At 49.7% G+C, this 20,518-nt stretch overlaps 2 protein-coding genes across 4 annotated transcripts in view; both read right to left on the reverse strand.

The window, feature by feature from the left end:
* Cacna1s (calcium voltage-gated channel subunit alpha1 S) overlaps nucleotides 1–4,035 on the reverse strand; it is a 63,613-nt gene extending 59,578 nt beyond the window's left edge. For all 3 annotated transcript variants that reach the window (XM_027417492.2, XM_035445209.1, XM_035445208.1), the window contains exons 1-2: nucleotides 3,884–4,035; nucleotides 2,307–2,412 (exon numbers count right to left, since the gene is read on the reverse strand). In XM_027417492.2, coding sequence (XP_027273293.1) covers nucleotides 2,307–2,412; nucleotides 3,884–4,035 — 258 coding nt within the window. The remainder of the gene's footprint in view (nucleotides 1–2,306; nucleotides 2,413–3,883) is intronic.
* A 1,356-nt stretch (nucleotides 4,036–5,391) lies between these two features.
* Nucleotides 5,392–8,153, reverse strand: Ascl5 (achaete-scute family bHLH transcription factor 5). Its single transcript, XM_027418107.2, has 2 exons — nucleotides 7,721–8,153; nucleotides 5,392–6,702 (listed from the first exon to the last, which is right to left on the reverse strand). Exon 2 carries the CDS (start codon nucleotides 6,219–6,221, stop codon nucleotides 5,652–5,654), a length of 570 nt encoding a protein of 189 aa, XP_027273908.1. The 5' UTR covers nucleotides 6,222–6,702; nucleotides 7,721–8,153; the 3' UTR covers nucleotides 5,392–5,651.
* Between the last annotated feature and the right edge of the window lie 12,365 nt (nucleotides 8,154–20,518).

The raw sequence follows: 20,518 nt of genomic DNA on the forward strand, positions 1-20,518 counted from the left end.
TATTGACAGCTTTCTGTAGGCTCCCAGGGAATAATAAGGGAAAGGTAAATGCTTAATCTGCTCTGTCCCCTCTCATTGTCCTCTTCTGGGTGTTGGGGACAAGCGGTGGTGAGGAGGCCTCAGGATGCCCAGGAGGCCTCAGGCAGAAGCTGCCTTTGTCCCTGGGTGTGGCCTGTTCTCTTTGGACTTCACAATAGATTAGAGTTATCCCCAGGTGGTCAGTGTCCCCGGGGTATGCTAACTTGTCCCACAGGTGACACTGGCCAGCTGGCCCTCCTCCAGCATATATTCACTATGGCATGCCTCTGAGCTCTAGACTTGACTGAAGAGCGGCAGTTCCAGCCCACAGACCATAGGACTATTCCTCAAACCATTTTGTTTTCAAGATGGAAGTTGGTGTAATCCCTAAGGTATGGTTTAATGTCCTTAAAAGAAGGCAGTTTCTTGCAAAAAGAGTCAACCTCTTTTGTGTGTGTGTATATGTCCATGTGGGTATGCACACATGTTCATGTGTGTGCAGGTGCATGGGTACATGTGTGTCTATGTATGTGGAGACCAAAGGACAACCTAGGGTTATCATTCCCCAGGAGCTGGCCACCTTGTTTCTTTGAGGCAGAGCCTCTCACTAGGAACTAGGGCTCACTGATCCAGCTAGGATAGATGGCCAGTGAGCCCCAGGGATCCTTTCGTTTCCACCTTCCCAGTGATAGAAGCATAAACACAGCACCAAAAGCATTCAACTTCGTAAAGTGCACATAACGCCAAATTCTGAAGTCACGACGTAACTCTCCCTAAATCCATGGACATGGAAAATTGAGCTTCTTTTGAGAAGGCCCTGGCTGCACACAGCAGCTTCCCTGACAGCAGAGGCTGCACTGGCCCTGTCCTCATTTAGTACCATTCTAGGAACTCAGTTATTTCCATTCTCAGCAAACACACATTTAGCATCCAGCTTCTCCCCAGTTCAGAATAGATTACCATGGAAACCAGCCTGAGGAGAGGCAGAGACACACACACTTTTCTTTCTGGCCCTGGATGCATGCAGATGGACCTCCTGTCTCCAAGCCCTGTGGTTTCAGTACAGGGGAAAATGGAACTCCAAAGTTCCTGTCCTATTGGGGGTGTGTGTGTGTGTGTGTGTGTGTGTGTGTGTGTGTGTGTCTGTGTGTGTGTGTGTGTGTGTGTGTCTGTGTGTCTGTGTGTCTGTGTGTCTGTGTGTCTGTGTGTGTCTCTCTGTATGTGTTTGGTACTAGAGTGGAATCCCAGGCCGTCTGGATGCTGAGCAAGTATCTCATCATTGAGTCATATTCCCAGTCAGCTCTTTGTTGCTCAGTGGAAGTGGACTTCTCTAGGAGTCCTCATTCTGTTTACCACCTTGGGGATACAGTCAACAGAAGGGCAAGATCCAAGGGCTGGAGAGATGGCTCTGTGGTTAAGAGTGAGTACTGCTCTTGTAGGGGACCTAAGTTCAGTTCCCAGCACCCATGTAAGTCACCTCATAACTACATTAACTCTAGTTCCAGGGTTATCCAATTTCATCTTCTGGTTTCTGAGGACACTGTAAGTGCCCACACAGAGTCACACATGTGTACACATAATTTGAAAAATAAAAATATTTTAAAAATAAATATAAGAGCAAGATCCAAAGTCAGTAAGACCAGGGTATGAGGCCTTTTAGAAGCTTATATGAGGGCTATCCTAAATGCCTATCCTCAGGGTTCTGAAGAGTAGGTTTTTGCTTTATTTATTCAGTTATTTACTTTCTGATAATCTTATAGTATACCATGGAGACTGCTGTGGAGATGCTATAATTCATTAATGAAAACTAGTCAGGAGATCTTGCTGTGTTTCTGGTGACAGGGTGGGAGAGAGAGAGAGACACTGCAGGTCTGTAATGCTCTTTCTGGAGATTTCTATATCACATACCCCTAGTAGGTGAGCTCAGTGGGAGCCGCATTCTGGATTCTGTCCAAGGGAGGAGGTGGGTGCCCAGCTCCCTGGTTCACCCAGCTGTGGCCCAGCTTCCACATCTGTCAACTGGTACTACTTTGGGGAGTTCTTGGGAAAGCTCCATGAGTTTGCGCCTGTTGGGTGCTTGGCATGGCAAATGCTGACCGATGGATATCAATCATGGAACCGAGCTAAACAGGTTCAGTCTGGTAATCTGCAGGACCACTGAGCAGCTCGGTGGTGTGAGGACAACGGTCTGTGTCCAAGGCACCAGCTTCTCCCACCAGAGCAAAGCCAAGGGTGACTCCTAGCAAGGGCTGAGGAATGCAAGAGGAAGGAAGGGAAGACTTTCTTACCAGGCCAAGGTTCAGAGTGTTGTTATCATCTTCAGGCATGGGCAGGTACACTGCCAGGGCCACACAGTTGGCGAAGATGGTGAGCAAGATGATGGTCTCAAAGGGTCTGGTGCCAGGGTTAAGGAGAGGCCCCGAGTCATCTGTGGGATGTGTGGGGTTGAGTGGAAGAGACTAAAAAAGGCCAGTCTGGAAATCACTATAGTGCTACGAGAGAGTCAGGCCACGTAATGATTTGAGGGGGCTTGTCTTCCAAAATGTCCAGGAAGGCTGGGGGTTGATGTATGTTCAATAGGATTGGGAAAGATGGAAAATGGATGGGAAAGTCAGGTTTCCAGGGCTGTGTGCACACACTGGTGTGCATAGGGTTGCACTTACACCCTTCCCAGATACACCTGTCTCCAGCAATTATTTCCAAAGGGTGCCCTGAAACCCACCCTTCTGAACTTACTGGTCATTTAGAAAGCTAATGTGAGGAAGGTAAATTGAGACACAGTCTTTGGTGTGCCATTCGGGGGTAGGGAGTAGAATGCATGCTATGTAATTAGGTTTGGATACAAATCCCATACTCTTCCCAGAAATTTCAGGGTTTGAAGAGAGATGAGATGGGATGTCACAGAATAGATTTGTGGGTGGAGTGGGCTTAGTGGAGTAGAGGATGGAACAGAGGAAGCTGCTCTCACAGGAGACAGGCAAGGAGGCCGGGGTCTGGAGGTGATGCGGTCTGGCACAGTGCAGCTATGGGAATCAGTCTATGGAAATCACTGTCTCTACCTGGCTCTGTATCTCTCTTACCCTTCCAGTTATCTCCAGTTCTCCCCCCCCCAAGGAACAGCTGATGGAATCCCACTCTTTCAGAGCATGTCAAAAATATTTCAAATATTCCTGACTCTCAGCACCCACTCAGCACAGTCTGCAGCCCCTCCTATCCCCCAAATAACCCAGATAGTTTCATCATTCTTCTTTCAGAACTTTCATGCAAACCCAGAGAAACATCAAGGTCCCTGTCCCCAGGGCACTACTGAGCTAAAACACCCAAGTTTGCTTGCCAGCATCTAGGAACCACTAAGAGTAGGCCTTCCCTCAAATCCATTTCACCAGTTCCATTTGTAACTGAGACTTGAGCCAGTGGAAGTTGTCCCTGGACTGTCACTCTCTCCACCCCCCACCACAACCACCATGGAGGGTTTCCTCGGAGCTTCTACTTTTCCATCTTCTTATTCAAAACCATGGAGTGGTACCCATGATGACAGAGACTTGGGCACACTTAGAAACAACTCCCATGAGCACAGGCCCTTCCCTAGATGACCAGTTGCTATCTCTGGATGTCACCTATGACCAGAGTGGTCTCAGGCCCAGGAAGGTCTCTTTCCATTGTGGTGGAGACCTTCCTTCCTTCCTTCCTTCCTTCCTTCCTTCCTTCCTTCCTGCCTGCCTGCCTGCCTTCACCAGGTAGTAGGTTAACCCTCTTCCAAGAGCCCAGTCCCCCTGATACTAAACGCCTGAGCTGTGTGACCAGCCCATCCCCTCTCCTTCATCCCACACCCTCCCACTCCCACTTGCTCAGGTACTAAGGATACTTCCATTCCACAATGCTGATGCAGGCCTTCCTCAGGGGGTTCTCAAGAGTCAAGCAGAACAAGGCTCGGGGTGGCCTCGGCAGAATCTCAGGGACAGGTTTCTTGGGCTGTTTCTTCCTCAGGCCCTCATCCTGGGGTGAGGACGGCTCCATGGCTTCCTTGACACCTCTTCTTTCCCTTGCTCACCCAGCCCACGGCCCTCTCTTCCCTGTGTCCCCAATGCCCCCACCTTGGGGACTGGGCCCGACTGAGCCTGTCCTGCTGAGGCAATCAGACAGGGCGGGCGTGGGGGTGGGTGGATTACTCTCTCTGCTCCCAGCGAGTAAAATTAGCCCTGCTGCCCAGCCCAAGCTCCTGAGGCCAGGCAGCTGTCATTCCTTCCAGTCCAGTCAGTGACATCCCAAACTGCCCCCAAGGAAGGCAAGGGCTGGATGTAAAGGGCTGAGTTAAACCCAGGCCTGAGATGGGGCAGGGGCAGTGTGAGACAGGAAGTCTTTGGAGCTGGGCAATGGGGTTCAGGAAGAGGAGCAGTGTGGAGCCACAGTGTGGAGCCACAAGCCAGACAGTTCCCTCATGCAGAGATTAAGTTCCCCCTGACCCTAGCTCCATGGCTCTGTCCAGAGAAGGTGCTGGGTGGTGGCCTAGCTCAGCATATGCCCCCCACTCCAGTCTCAGGATCTGTGAGGATCAGCCCAGGACCGTCATGCCTTCTCCTGTCAGAAATGGAGCTGCTGAGGTGAAAGACTGCCAGGCAACCTTGAATGTGCATGGCTCTCAACAGCCCCCACTCCTCATATCCTTCATTATACAAGGTCTGTGTGCTTTCTCTCTAGAACCAAGACCCCTCTAGCATGCCGTGTCAGCGTGTATTAAGCTCGCTGGAAATGTTAGTTGATTGCAAAGCTAGCAAACACCCACCCACACACACCTTTGCAGAAAGTGTGGGGCTGGGGAATCAAATCAAGAAGAGGAACAAGGTAGAGGGTGGGCACAGGCATAATTCAGGAAACACAACATTCAACAGTCCTTTTATTTAGCCCTTGGTGTAAACAGTGTCGATAGACCCTAGAAGCTTGCAGGCCTTGAGGGCAAGGGAGGGATGAAAGTCCTTAACATGGGAAAAGACCAGAAGACTATTTCAAAGGGTGGGAGAGGGGAGGTGATCACTTGCTGTCAAGGAAGTCAATCAGCACCAGCGACAGAAGTGTGGGCGCATACACACACACACACAGAGACACACACACACACACACACACACACACACACACAGAGACACACACACACACACACACAGACACACACACACACACACACACACACACACACACACACACACACACACACACACACACACACACTTCTCTCAAGTCTGTCAGTTCCAGGGTGCTGAATTCAAGCAGCTGCCCGACCTCCCTCCTTCTCCGTCTGGAATTCTTGCTCTCTAGAGGTGATCAAGCTCCCCGCTAGTATTTGAGGCCATCTTGTGGAAGACCCAGGCATGACATGAAACAGTCAAAGCGCGACCGCTTCCAGGGAACTTGTTGCTGTGTTGGACAACAGAGCCGCCCTGTGGCCAAACAGCGGTCAGGTCCAGGAGCTGTCCAAGGCTCCGCTCCTCATTGCCCTCACCACCTTCTGGGATCCCCATCTCGCCCTTTCTACTCCAGATCGGCACATTTGGCCCAAGAGCTTGCCCTGCCCGGCACAGATGATCCAGCAGCTCCCATTACTGATCCCTAGAGGGACAAGTCGAGGCCTCTGGCCCCGATCAAAGGCGGGGTTCCTCCGACTCCAAGAAAGGTGAGGAGGAGAAGGAGGAGGACCCCCTGGAATCGGCCACCAGGAAGGGGGGCTGCGGCGCGTTGCCTTGGCCGACGCGGACTGGAGGCGGGGAGCTGGCGGCGGGTGGCTCGCCGTCGGGGGTGGCGCTCAGCAGCTCCTGCAGGTACTTGATGTAGCGGATGGCGGCGCGCAGGGTCTCCACCTTGCTGAGCCGCTTCTCGGCCAGGGCTCCGGGGAGGTGGCCGCGGAGGCGCGCGTAGCCCTCGTTCACGCACTTGACGCGTTGCCGCTCGCGCTCGTTGCGCTTCTGGATGAAGGCGGGCTCGAACGGGTAGTCGTAGACCCCGAAGGCGCCTGGAAAGGGCACGTAGGGGAACACCCCAGCGTAGGCGTCGTAATAAGGCGGCTCGGCGTGGCCCGGGTACAGCAGGAAGGGCATGTTGCCCAGGGGCTCGGTGGCTGCCAGCGGCTTCTGTCCTGCAGGGGCCACGACACCCAGCTGCATGCCGCTAGAAGCCCCGCGCTCCACCAGGGCCCGGCAGAAGTTACTGTTCATTGCCTCCCGCGGAGCTGGACCCAGAGTGAGGCCCTCACCGAATGGCCTCTCCTCGGGCTTTGTGTAGTCCTGACCACGGGGACAAGTCACATCGCTAGCAGCTCTTAGAGAGTTGCTAAGGCTTCATTTTGATTTTTGGGGGGTTGGCCTGGACTTCTTAAACTGAGTCATAGCTCTGGACAAGTGCAGCGCCTTGCGGCGGCTCAGCAGGTACCTGCTGCGATCTTGCTTGTGCTGCCATGTACTGAGTAATCTGAGGACATTCGTCCTCTTCCCTGGCCCTCGTGATCTGCAAGTCTTGCCTCTTCCTGAAGCCCAACACTGGCACCTGCTCCTGGCACTAGCTGTGAGCCTCCATGACCAGGTCCTCCAGTGCTTAGTTCTTGTTCTTCATTGATTCATGTTGCAGGATCCCCAAGCTGCGGGGAAGTAGTGAGGGCAGCGAGTGCGCCAGCTCTGCCGAAGAGGTCCCAGAATTTTGCTGAAAGTAGAGAAGAGTGAAAATATCAGTAAGAAAAGGCCCTTGTGGCACTCCTATCTCCAGAAATGATCAGGAGGGAAAACAGTACGACTTTGGGGAGGTGCGGGCATTGCTCCTGCAAAAGCCTGGGTTTCCAGAGGCCACATCAGGGCCTCACACCTGTCTGGACACCTGTCTGTAACTCCAGTCACTACCCTTTGCCTCTGTGAGCGCCTGTACTCATTTGTACATACCCACACATGAAGACAGGATTAACAATAATAAAATACTTTAAAGAAGCCTATTGAATTAGCAGGAAGGGTTGCAGCAGCCATCTCAAGTTATCACAGAAGTCTCCCTGGTGAATGAAAGACAACTCTGGTTACAAAGCACTCAAGTGCTGTTTGCTCTTTCAAAGTTGCTTTGCAGAGAGACTGTCACTTGCTCCTTCCCTGTCCCAGGCCACATTGGGTCCAGGACACAGCATCTCCCATCCTCTTGGCTTTCTACTCTATGGCACTTAAGTGGGTGTCTTCTTTTTCTGTATCTGCCCAAGACAAGCCCCATCTCTGGCATGTAATTGATGCTCCATAAATCCTGGCTGAATAGCCAAGAAAGAGGATTAGGCCAAAAACTGGGTTTGCCAGGGCGGGGCATAATTACATGTAGCCGTTCCCAGGTTTTAGAAAGCTGTTATTTTGGAAATAATTGGTCTGTGTCAAGTTTAAGTACCACCAGGTCTCATCAGCTGTGCTTATCAGATTCAAGTTGTATGTTCTTCCCTCCCCCCCGCAGCAAGCCTCTTGTTCCCTGCCCTTGTGTGTGTCCAGTGTTCCTAGACGTCCTTGTAGCACTTGTTGCTCTATTGTTTGTCCTCCTTTTGAGGAGGCTGCTCAGAGTTTACTGAATGGGTTAGCAAACAGCTTGTATGAAGAGTAACGGAGCATCCCGAGGCCTTGGCAGTGGTGAAGTCTTCTCTATGTGGCAGAAAAGAGCCAATCCTCTCCCTGCCTGAGAACTGGTGGCAATCTCAGGTTACCTGGTGTCTTCTGTGCCCTCCTGCTTCTTTCCTTTTTTTCAGGCCCCAGTCTGTCCCCAGTTAGTGTTTTCCTCCATGCTGACTGAGAAGAACAAACCAACCAGGACCCATGGAAACTGGCACATCTCTCGAGTGGAAGCTGGTATATAAGACATCAGGACCAAAATTCATATCTTCTCACTCTTGTGAACAGCCCTCCGACCAGAGCTCCCCACTGATTGCGGAGGAACACTCTAGAAAACATCTCTTCTCTGACTGACCCTTGGCTCCGTTAGGGTAATTTCCTGATGTCCTTTGCTCATTCCTGACTCACACCTTGGCTAATACTGCAATCGTGGGTCCCTGAGCACCTCTCTTCTTTGCTAAGCTTGTGCCCATGAAAGAGTTCAAATACTGCTTCTGCCCACATTGCCTGAGCTTTCCAGAACCCAGCCTGGGCTGTCAGGGTTGAGTATCTGAGACTTTACTCAGGTCGTGAGCCTCAGCAGGCAGGGCTAGGCTTTTTCTTTTAAAGGTAAAGTCCCTCACTCAGTGCTGGGCACATAAAGATTGTTCAAGATACTTGCCAGTATTGTTCTGTTTCTTTAAAAATTTGGGATCTAGACTCGATTGTTTACATTTGATCTGCTAGAGGGCAGAAGTTTATTTATATTAATGACAATTTTAAGAAGACAATGTCTCATGTTGATTTAACATTCAGAAGTTATTTTTAAAATAAACAGTCTGTGCATCATTTGTTTTTCATAAAACTATTCAGAAAAGTGACTCACATAAGAAGCCTCACATGGGCCTGTGTTGTTCTAGGCCAATTCTCTCTCCACTGTTGGAAAAAAAATAGATAAGTTGCCAGGGAGCTGGGGAGAAGACTCCTGCAGTGGACTGTGTCTTCACATAGCAATTCTTACCCCACCTTATAAACTGAGACCGACATTACTAACAGCCTCTGCATGCAAGGCCCTCTCCAGTCAGCAGACTTGCTGTAAAATAATGACAATTTCAGCTTACGATATGTAAGACGCTGTTCTAAGTGCTATTCTTAAACATTCTCGTGTTCTCACACCATTCTTGTGAGGTGGTTAATATTACCTATTTTTGCAGGTGAGAAAACAGAGGTGCATAACGGTTAAGTCACTTGTCCAAGCCCTGTGGACTAATGCATGCTAATCAACCATACTCAGTTTCTTGCTCCTCTGTAGTGGTTCTCTTGGTGATCGGCACCCTATCAGGGGATCAGAAAGGCTCGAACTGACCTAACAAAGGATCTTATTAAGTTAGATCTCCTGTTGGAGGGATGCCCCACTGTAGATTAAAGTTATAGTGTTAGTGTTCAGCTTCTGCTAAGGTCACGTTGGTCACCTTTGGGAAGATGTTTTGCTAGGGGTTGGGGCATGGGATTCTTGGAGCCAAACATCATGAGCTTACTCCTGAGAACATGATGAGAAACTGCTTTTTCCCGAGTTTAGGGAAAAAAGAAAAAGAAAAGAAAACAACAACCCACACTAACAATAGTAGTTAGTCAGTCACCCCTTCCAAGCCTCTAAGATTCTTGACGATCAGACCCGTTAGAAGTGACTGTCAGCAGTGCCACAGTGTGGTGATGAGAAGAAATGCAAGTGGCAGATGAATAAAATTCAGATCCTGATTTTGTCTCGTTCAAACTTCCTCTCGTAGCTCCTGCTAGAGACTGAGGGTTACAGGACTAGCAAGGAAGAGCTGTGTGGATTTCTGTCAACTCTACTATTTTTTCCTTGAGTTTGTTGAGCAGAAACAGCACGTAAACTTTCATCACATATATATGTGCAGTTATCTATGTATTGTTATCTGATTTGAATAAAAATAGTGCATGAAGTTAATATTAGGCACCTTATTAGATAAAGGGGTGCATAGTAGACATCCCTGCCCATATCACCCCTGTCTTGTTTTTCTCACTGTCTTCATTGGGACTGGAGTTAGGGTCTGAGGTCAGAAGGTGGCCAAACAACCCTTTCCACAGGCAAACCATGGCTCTGGAAGAGGGTTTGAGGAATGCAAGCTCTTCACAACTCTGCTGCTTTTTCTATGGCCCTGAGAGATCCCTGGCTAGTGCCCAGTGAACAACGGTGCTTCCTGGCAGCAATGACCACCTCCCGAGCTAGCCCTCCATTCAACTGCCTTAAACCAGAAGGACTCAGTGGATGAAGTCACTGGCTTTCAGCATTGTCTCCTGCATCCCTGGGAAAGTAGTCACTAAGGCCTTTCCCCAAGATGCTCTATACTCTGTAAGTTTGATAAACACAGCCCACATTCTCCTACTTGGTGATCCACAGGGCCTTGCAGGAAAAAAACAAAAAACAAAAAACCTGTTTGTGTCAAACTTGGAAATTCAAAATGAACTACACATCACCTTAAGAAATTCTTAAGCCTTAAATACACTTTGGGGAATTCTGCCTAAAATATCCAGAATACATACTTTAACACAGAAAAGGGAAAAAGAAGAGGAGAAAAAGGAGGAAGAAGAAACGTCACAGTGCTCATTAAGGGGTTTGTCTAATAGCCTATAAATAGTTTAGAAGGAAAACCTGGCCACTCTCACATGTGTGTATTAAATGCCTCCAAATATGCATCAACATGAGTAGCCATTTTGGAATGCTTTATGCTCCATGAGGTATGGTAACTCGTCTATGGGACCAAGCCTAGGAGACCAGCAGTCATGTTCTGTGACTGTGAGCTCACTTGTACCTTAAATGGGCTGGAAAATAGTGCTGTGTCCTCTGGATCAGCATGGCCCAGCAGCCAGGATCAGTCCCACTTGCCTTTGGTCTGCTCAGAAAGAAGTGAGTCCCCTGCAAGGCTCTCATGTTCCTCCCTTCTGCCTTAGGGTTGGGGATCCATGACTGCTCTCCAGCATCATTTCTTCAGCCAGTTTCGCCAAGGGCTCTGGTGCTTGCTGTTTTGCCTAGCAGTCTCCTTGCACCTGACAGGACCTAGGGCATCATTTGCTTGCAGAAGAGGAACTGACTGAGGCTGAGAGCCTTGCTCGTAGTCCCAAAGCTTGGTTGCAATGTACCAGGGTCTAGCTGGTTGATATATGAGGGTCTTCTTGACTGGACAGGGGCCCCTACATTTTAATAAGAATTGTTTTATTAAGGGAACTGTTAGCAGCTGGAGTTGGATGAGGAGCCTAGTCTTTCCTAAAACCTCAGAATTTATAACTGTTGAGAAGTCACAGGAAGATGATCTGAGAACATCCCTCACTCTACAGGAAGGGTATTGGGCTTCTGTCTTCTCAGCCCCAGGACTGGGAGGAGAGCCTGTTACCCAGGATGCTCTTGAGAAAGACAGCCTAGTGTTGAGTGTCCACCTGGCAGTTCCTGTCTCTGGTCAAGCAGACTTAGCCCTAATTTTTATAAGCCTCAGAGTTCTCATCTGCAAAATGAAAGTGATGCCATTTACCTCCGTGGCTGCTGTAGATGAGGGTAATATTTATGGGCCACATGGCATCCTCTAAGAACTGAGCTTCCGTCAATAAGGCAGGTGGCCAAGCATAGAGCTACCAAGAGCTCTAGGACCCCTGTTTGTGGCTATGAGAAACGACGCTGCAGCTGACAAGCACCCTCTAACATCTTTCAGAATCATATCTGTCTGAACAACCATATAAAAGGAAAATTCTGCATGTTAAGTCCCAATTGTCCCCTCAAATGTCTGAATGAGAAGGTCATGGAAGTCACCTGATTCTAACCAAATGTATGCACAGGTGTGATCTCCTGTATGTCACACACAAATGTCCTCTGAGCTCCTTCTAGGAGCCCTTTGTGGGATGGGTGCAGTTGAACATGACCTAGATTGCTGCCCTCAGCTTCAGAGCAGGGCAGGACCACATGGTAGTGGCCATGCGGAATATACACCTAGCACTCACCCAGGTAACAGGCGCTGTTCTTAGTGGGTCAGAGAGCTACTCCAAGCCTTCGATGTTAGGACTGACAGATGAGGACACCTAAGCACAGAGTAGTTAAGTTCCTTGCACAAGGTCACATGGTTGGTATAGACAGGGTTGGAATTCATATTGGTGAAGCTGGGCTCCTGAGTAAACCTCACTCACTCTACACAAGAGAGACAAACCAATGCCACCAAAAAGAAGTCAAAGAGAGAAGAAACTGTTCTACATGGTAAAAAGGGAAGCGTCCTGTGCGTACATCCCAGTCATGCTCCGAGCTTCTGAGACATGGGGACAGTATTGTGTGTCTGATGCACCCAGGAACTGGTGATCCAGCGAGTAAGTTAGCTAAGCCATTTTATGAACTGAAGTTCTGGATTGATATCAAAGGGAAACCATTGTCAGCTTTTGTGATTGTCATCCACCACAGCAGCTGTCAATCAGGCATCATCCTCTCTTTAGTTTGGGACCAATTTTTCAAATGTACTTGCAAGCCTGCAATGAGCTTTGGAAAACATTTGTTCTTAGATTTGTCATCAGAAGACCTGATAGACTGACCCAAAGAAGCAATAACCTGCTAGCTCAGGAGCCTGCAGCAACTTAGAGTTTAGAGCATGCCCGGACAGGACAATAACAGCTAAGCCTGGGAGCCCAGGATGTTCCATGCCAGTCCCTATTCTAAACAATACATATCCACGTGTGTGTAAACACTGCTAATTCTCACTATGGAACAGGTAGGGTCTTATCAGGTAGGAAAGCAGACATAGAGAGGAAGTGACTCTCCCAAGGTCACTCTGATGATTAAATCTTGGCTGGGAGTCAAGGGATCCTGGTGTGTGTATTGGAACAGTCCAGGGCTGAATCTTTACGGTTCAGGAGTGTGAGCAAGTAGTCTGTGATCTGGAAGACCGAAGGGGCATTTCATACACAATACTCATCCTGCCAATGCTGCCCAATGCTTTCCACTGTGCCCCAAACAGGGAGGAAGAGGCTATGCTTAGGAGCCATGACATCTGGACTCCTGTTCCAAAGCTAACGCTTATTCTAAGACAAAACTGTCCCCATCTTTCCTCTTGGAAATGGGAATCTCCTCTGAGGACTCCAGTGAGTCCAATGGGGGTTGGTATCAGGGCACTTGAGAATGGGGTGGGGTGGGGTGGGGGTGGTAAAGAGTGACCAGGAGTCTGGGATCTGGCTTGCAGGGACACCTACTGCTGTCCCAATGCTGTGTTGCTGTGACCCCACCACCCCGGTGTTCATGAAGGCTTTGGGCTCCATCACATGAATCTCAAAGGAAGGCCACACAGAAGGGAATCCTTTCTGTAGGCAGTGAAGGATGTCAGGGCGAAGCACACAGTTTTGCTGAGGAAATGCATTGTGACCCTGGGGTATAACAGTAGGCCTGGCCTGCAAGCTGGAGCCATGGGCTGAGTCTGGGGCAATGGGAGTGGACATTCCCTGGGGGAGCTGTTCACCACCACGTCTGTCTGCTTCCTTGAGAGTCCTGCTCAAATCCCAGGGCTGAGCTCATATAAAGAGCAGTACTGTGGAGTCTACCTCATTGCCAACCCAGGGGACAGAGGAAAAAGGAGCCCATTTCCACAAAGGGTTCCCCTGTAGGATTTCACCATGGAAAACCCTTTGGGGACCACGGAGAAAATGTTCAAGGACTCCCAGGGAAGTTAACAGACTCAGAACTCACAGGTGGAAAGTCACTCCATGCCCCGGGGGCTAACTGGGCCATAGCACCTGAAAGGAGGGACCAGACAAATGTGATTGAGCACTTGGGACATCCTTGTGTCAGGGTAGAACTATGATGTCTCCAGGCCCTCTGCAGGAGGGAGATGGGTTAGTCAAACCAGGACCTGAAAGCAGGTTGAATTGCTATCCTTTTTTCCCAGCTGCCACCACTTTGTCCCCTTCATGGTAGCTGAGGTCCTCACCACCTCATTCATCCAGGCTGCTGCTAGATTCTCTGATCTGCCTCCTTCACCTTCTCATGTCTCCTTACCTTATTTAGGACTGGGAATTCTGGAACTGGCTGAATGTGGCTTAGAACCCTGATTCTGTCATTTCCCAGCTTTGGGAGTGTGAACAGTTCTCTTCCATGACATTTCTTCTGTATGGGATTAGCACCAGGATTTGCTAGGGGTAAGGTTCAGGAGGACCAGGCCTCTGAGAGTTGTCTGGATGAATGCTCAGTAAACGGCTGCTGCTATTGATGGGGGCAGTAACTGGTGCCCGGGCTCTGGATGCCCCATATGCATCTGTCTAAAATATTGCTTTGGTCATGGTGCCCCCAGAGAGACAGCTGATACCTTCCATGGTCTGATTCCCTTGCTTGGCATAGAGGATTCTCAGTGGGCTGCTGCTACCTTCCTCCCTCATCATGCCCTCACCACAACCCCCATCAGCTTTATCTACACTGCATTGCTGCTCTGCTCTCTTTGTTCTATCAGCCTTGGGTCCTCTCTTCTAAGCTTGTGTTCATGGGATGCTGCCTTCCCGGAGCATCAGCCACTCCCTCTCTACCTCCTCCTCCTGCTGGGACCTGTTTGAGTATCTCTTTATCCATGGAGCCTTCTCTGCCCTCTGCTGTTTCTATTCCTTTCCTGTCTCCAAAGCCTTCATATATTGGTCTCTCCTTAGTCACAATCTGTCTGGGACAATGGTGGGGACCTCTTGCATGCCCATTGACCTTGATGCACATTTTTGCATATTGCTCTCTCTAGAGAGCACAGGATGCTGCCCCATGAACTGCTCCATCCTGCAGGGCCCACCACAGGTTGGAGGTGCCCAGAAAGTGTCCAGAAAGATGGAGGGGACTGTGTTCTTCCTGAGTACACAGTACTGAGCTGAGTGTGGCTGTGGCAGGCTGGCATGCTTGAGAGCCACACCCATGTCTAATGTCTGCAGTGGATCAGAGATGCAGATGTTCAGGGCCCTGAAAAGATACAACTCAGCTTGCAATCTCTGCCTCTGGATAAAGCACCGGTGTATGTTAACCAACACAACACCTAACACAGAGAAGGGTGGCTACTTATTGGACACCTGCCTTGTGCTAGCAACTTATTTAATCTCCTCAAGTTCCCTTCTGAGTAGCTTTATAACCCCCCCCCCTTTACAGACTGGGGAGCCAAGGGTCTGAAAGCTGAAGTGAGCTTCATGGAGACCCTATAGGTCTAGTAAACCTCAGTGTTAAAAGCTGCAAAATATTTCCCTCACATCCCCCACCCCCACGTTGAATGCTAAACACTTGTTTCATTTTACAGCAGTGCTGGGAGACAGCAACTACTGACCCTGTTGACAGGTGCTAGAATTGATGCGGAGAAGCAAAATGGCCCATGTTGCATAGCTGCTGGGTGATGAAGTTGGGCTTGCAGTTCTCACAAGTCTGCTCAAAAAGCCCTGCCCCCACCTGCTGCCCCGCATCTCCTGGGGCCAGCTCTCAAGTTCAGATCCAGGCCAAGACTCTCGCCTCTATTTTATACTTTCACGTTTTAACTTCTGTCCAGGAAAGCCTCTTTATTCAGAAGACCCATGATGATCTCTGGGTACCTCCAGGCATTAGACCAAACCCAGCAGGCTCTCTAGAGGGCAGGTCCATGGACGGACACTGGCTGATGGCACCCTCCCTGTCAGCACAGTTAATCTCACCTTTCCCCTCAAGGGGTAGGTGCTGCAACCCTACCAGCAGGTGGCCCGGCTCTATTTCTTCTCCTTCGGGTAGGCGAGCTGTGAGGGGGTGACTAAGCCCTAAGTAAACAGTGGCTTCCCTCCTCCGACTCTATTTCAGGATGAAACACATCCCTCAGTCTCCATCACACAGTTATCAGCTACTTGCCTGGGGTTTGATCTTCGCACACTGCTGTTCCTGGCCAGGGGCTCCTGGGTCTCCAGGTGGCTGCAGGAACTCCAAGCTGCCTGTGTGCCTCTCTGCATCTCCCTTGGCCTCTGGCCCAGCTGCACTGCTACAGCACTAGGAACCAGGTACACTTCACCTGATTAAGCTTCAGTGTGTGCGACACACCCATAAAGGGAGGGAGGAGAGGAGGGGGCTCCTGAGTAGGGGATGGGCCACTCCTGGCCTGCTGTGATTGGCTGCCCTGAGCCTGTGAGAGACTGGGCTAGAGACTAGGGAGAACTCTGTGTAGTCTTCCAGGCACTGCCCATCTGAGGGGCAAAGGGACACTGCATGTGTGGCCCAGAGGTCAGGTCTTAGGAAGAACACTGCAAACATGCAGAGGGGTCTTGGGGTGGGGGTGGGAGTGTATCTTTGTTTAATGGAGATGATTCTCTAGTGGTTTTCATGGTACCTGTTAGGGATGGGCTGTTTGATAATTGCAAGCCTACTAGGCTGATTGGAGGGTTATAGAGCTGCAGTGGCTCTCCAGGATGGTTCCAAGGCTAGTGGTTTTGGCTTTGCACAGCTGGAATGCCAAGGACTGCAGAGTGCAGAGTGGGTGGTGTATTTGTAGAACTACCCAAAGCCAGGGCAGCAGAGCCCATGAAGGTTACCTAGTCTACTGTCCCTAGGACTCCTTAAGGAAAGTGTCCCAAAGAGAGGGAAGGAGTTTGCCTGTGGACATTGATATAGCTCAGGTCTGGCTGAGGAAGGCAGCTGAACCAGAGAGGAGACTTAGGCTAGTATCTGGGGGACCCGTGTTCCAGTAGTAGCCTCCTCACTCTCGGCCCACGCTGCTTCTCTAAGATGAGAGCCTAGGCAGGGGAGGCAGAGCCCAGCAAGGACCCTTCCCAGCAGTAATGGAAACCCTACTTCCCACCGCATAGACAAATGCTGAGAATAATAGGTGACAAGCACAACCTGTGTATATTCATGTATGCATGTGTGCCTGTGCACACAATACTCAATTTTCCTCTTACAGTGCCCAGTGAAATGTCACTACCAGTTTTCAGTTCAAGAAAAGAAGGCAGCTTGACCTGCCCAAGACTGCATGCTAGGAAGAGTTCACACTGGACTTTGGAGCCTGGCTCTGCATCCATGGGTACAGCCATCACTCCACAGTGCCCAGGGGTGCTGCGGAGGTCCAGGGTCCAATATAAGTCCATCCAGGCCTAGCCTGAGCGGGCCTTGTACCACGCCAGAAGCCCAACATTGGGAAGCCGTCTGCTGGTCTTTTCATCCCACATTTCCTTAATCAGGAGACAGAAACCCAGAGAAAGCAAGTCACTGATAGGTGTCAGCTCCTAAGAGACCAGACATCAGCAGTTTCAAACTTGAGTTGTTAGCAAAGGCTACTCCCACCAAATCTGCTGCTCATTCCCAGCATTCTTTGTGTCACGAACCTAATACCAACCATGACAGATGCTCACTCCCATGCTCCTATCTACCTTCTCTCAGTATCAGTATCTATGGATCCATCAAGTGTGGGTACTAATTATTTCTTTGGGATACTCCATAAAACGTGTAATTGAGGAAAACGCGCGACTCCAGGCATGTGTCAAATCACCTCCCTCATGTGAGCTGGCCTTTTGGGAAACCACAGGCGAGTTTAGTAGGCTCTGGAGTCATCTAGAAAAGTGGGGGTCAGTGAGGAGTTTGGCCTTGCCTGAGGTTACACAGTGATAGGACCAGAGTTGACCCTCTGTGTCCCCATGTGTAGTTAGTTATCAGAGGTTCTTAGCATCCTCGGGCCTGCCTGCCCCAATATTGTATGTCTGGGAGAGGATACCAGTCTTGGGGAACTGAATCAAGCCACAGAGGGGGTGGTCTAGCTAGCTGAAGGTTGGTTGAAGATGGCCTGATGGTTGGGAGAATCTGGTAACAGTGACAGGAGGTCATATTGAGCAGTCATTGTAGTAATGTGAACAGGAGCCACCCACACTCACCGTAAGCCTATATGGGATGGTTGGAAGGTTGGTCTAACCGTCTTTGCATCAGTAACGGAGTTCTTACAACCAGGGTGGAGGTAGTTGCTATTCCCACCTCCATGAAGAAAGTGAGACAGGTAGAGTTTTGATTTTTTTTTAAAGTATTTGCTCTGGGACAAAAAAACCCTAAAACTGTATGCTCTAAAAAATTAATATATTTTTAGTATTCATTATTCACACAAATAATATTTATGGATATTCATGGGATACAATGTGATGCTTTTTTTATTGTTTAATAATTTCATGCATATACCCATAGATCAGTGCATGTAGAGCTTTTAACATTTCATCTGTGTATGTATGTGTACCATGGAACATGTGTGGAGGTCAGAGGACAATTTGTGGAAGCAAGTTCTCTCCTTTCTCTATGTGGGACCTGGGGGTTGAACTCAGGCTGTCAGGCTTGGCAGCAAGTAGTGAGCCACCTTACTGGTTCAACATGTAGACTTAAACCTAGCTCAACACTGCTTGGTTAGTGAGTAACAGAGAGGGCTGTATTTATGCTCTAATCTCCCCTCTTGCTTTACAAGTGAAGGAATGATCTCATAGGGAGACTTCTGCCTGGATCATCTGACAGGTAACCTTTGATAAAGCACGGATCATAGGCTGGACCCTGGCTGTGGCACTATCACAGCCTGGCTTTGAGGGATAGGGGACTGCCCAAGGGCTCAGCTGGGGCCCATTGCCCACTCTGCCTGACTCCCAGCACTTTAAAGCAAGGGTTCGTACCGTGTGAAGCAGATGCACACACAGTTTTAGGCTTGCTTAGGCAGCAAGCTCAGGCTTGGGTGTTCTTACATCCCATCAGTCACTCCTTCCAGCTCAGCTTCCTCAGCCTTGTGAAGTAGGGCTAAGGAGTTGGGGGCTGAATAAAAGTCCCAGAGGGCAGTTTGAGATCAGTGGCCTGCTGGGACTTAAGACCTGACACCCCTAGGTGTCTCTCTGTAGGGCCTGTCTAGTGACCCCTCTGCCAAGGGCTTGCATGGACCCAATCCAATAGCTCATGCCAACTGTTGTGGATCACAGGCCAGAGGGACAGCAGACAGTGGCCCCCATAAAGAACTCACAAACCTACCCTGTTGTCCTGGAAGTTTTGAAGTGAAGAAGTAATGTGGTTGGATTATGAGCGAATTCACTGATAGGTTTCTAACAAGAACGGTCAGTGAATGAGAAATGATGAGCTTGGACTAGGCCAGTGATGGCAGGCTTGGAGGGGAGGGACAGATGCTAGAAGAATTTGGTGGTAAAGTTGGTTTGAACTGTTTGGATACCAGAGTTCCATTAAGAAAAGACAACCCGGCCAGGCAGTGGTGGTGCACACCTTTAATCTCAGCATTTGGGAGGCAGAGGCAGGTGGATTTCTGTGAGTTCAAGGCCAACGTGGTCTACAGAGTGAGTTCCAGGACAGCCTCCAAAGCTACACAGAGAAACCCTGTCTTGGAAAACAAAAAGCAAAAACAAAAATTGACAAGCGTCCCCCCCCCCCTCCCCAGCTACTGGATTGAACTGCTTGGTGGATGGGGGCACCGCTGGTTAAGATAAAGAATGTGAAGGAGTATTTGGGGCAAATTAAGTTTAATCGTAAGCATGCTGGTTTTGAACAGACTGGGATGCCCAGAGGACTGACTGCCCCATCTGATAGCCAGAAAGACAGGTCAGGAGCCTGGGGTCAGGCAGATCTCAGGGACAGATGAACACAAAGAAACCCAAGAGAAGGAACTTCCGAGCAGAGGACTTCTGACTTAAGTTGTTTACTAAGCCGAAGATGGCTGAGGACAGGAGCCTAGGAGATAGCAGTACTCAGGGAGATGTGAAGGGACATCGAGAGAGGGCACAGCTTAGGGACACTGTCACTGAGGCCAGGCAGAGGACATTGTGAGGGAGAGAGCGACCGTCAAGGGTGTCAAATGGAGAAGACAGGGGCAGAAAAGCTATGACCGGGACATCCCTGCAACGGCAACGGTTTCCGGGGAGGGTGAGGTCAGCCTACAGAAGGCAGAGTGGGTGACTGGAAAGGGATGACAGCAGGCACAGTTACAGGGAGGAGACTCCACTAGGGCCATAGCTGGATCCTGTGAAGGTCAATACCCTATGAAAGGGCAGGATAGAGGGTGAGGATAAACAGTGAGAGTCCCAGGAACCACTATGGGAAGGGTGGGCTGGCTTTGAGCTGACCACAGCTAAGCTGGTCAAGAGGAGTATGAATGAAAAGGTGTCTTGCAGATCATACCCAATGACCTGGTTGTGAAGTGGAGAGGAAAATACAAGCTAGTGGCCTCAAGACAAGGCGAATGGGTTAGCAGGGGACACCGTGAGCCTGAAATGGTTCCATGTAACCTCTTACAGCAAAGTGCTGAGTAACTCAGGAAGGGATCAGGGCAGGTGTGCTGGGCTGCATTGGTTTTGCTGGCAGGTGTGTGAGAGAAGATGCCAAGAAACAGGGGCACAAGGGTGACGCTGTTGGCCAAGGGAGGACCGCAGCGATAGGCCACAGGAAACACCAGCCTCCACCTCCTTTCCCTTCCCTTTGACTGGCCTCCACCCATGGAGAGCCAGTTAAGGCTTCAGTTTGCAAGGTGAAACCCATCCAGCTGTTCTCCCAGGTGGGACCAGGCACTGCACAGCAGCACGATGGTGGGTTTGATAAGCTCATTTCTGCATAGGACATTAAAGCTGTGCTCATTTCCCGTCGTATGATATACAATGGAGAGTGCTACTTCAGGTCTTTTCCGTTCTTGGCTACAATTTCTCTGGAGGCAGGGGGTGCCGCCAATGACATGCACTCTGGAATCCATGTCTGAAAATCAGCTTTGTTTTTAAATATGAAATTCTGACACAATTAGATGTTTGGTTACATTGAAACCTAACGCAGTGGACACATTTCTAATCTTATAAATTTTCCTATATTGGACTTATGCTGAGGCTGATTTCTAGCTAGCATCAGGAACTTGCTTCACATCAAATTCTTAAAACTACCAGAGACAGGGCAGATC

The sequence above is a fragment of the Cricetulus griseus genome, chromosome 5 (genome assembly GCF_003668045.3).
Source record: "Cricetulus griseus strain 17A/GY chromosome 5, alternate assembly CriGri-PICRH-1.0, whole genome shotgun sequence".
Classification (NCBI taxonomy): Eukaryota; Metazoa; Chordata; class Mammalia; order Rodentia; family Cricetidae; genus Cricetulus; species Cricetulus griseus.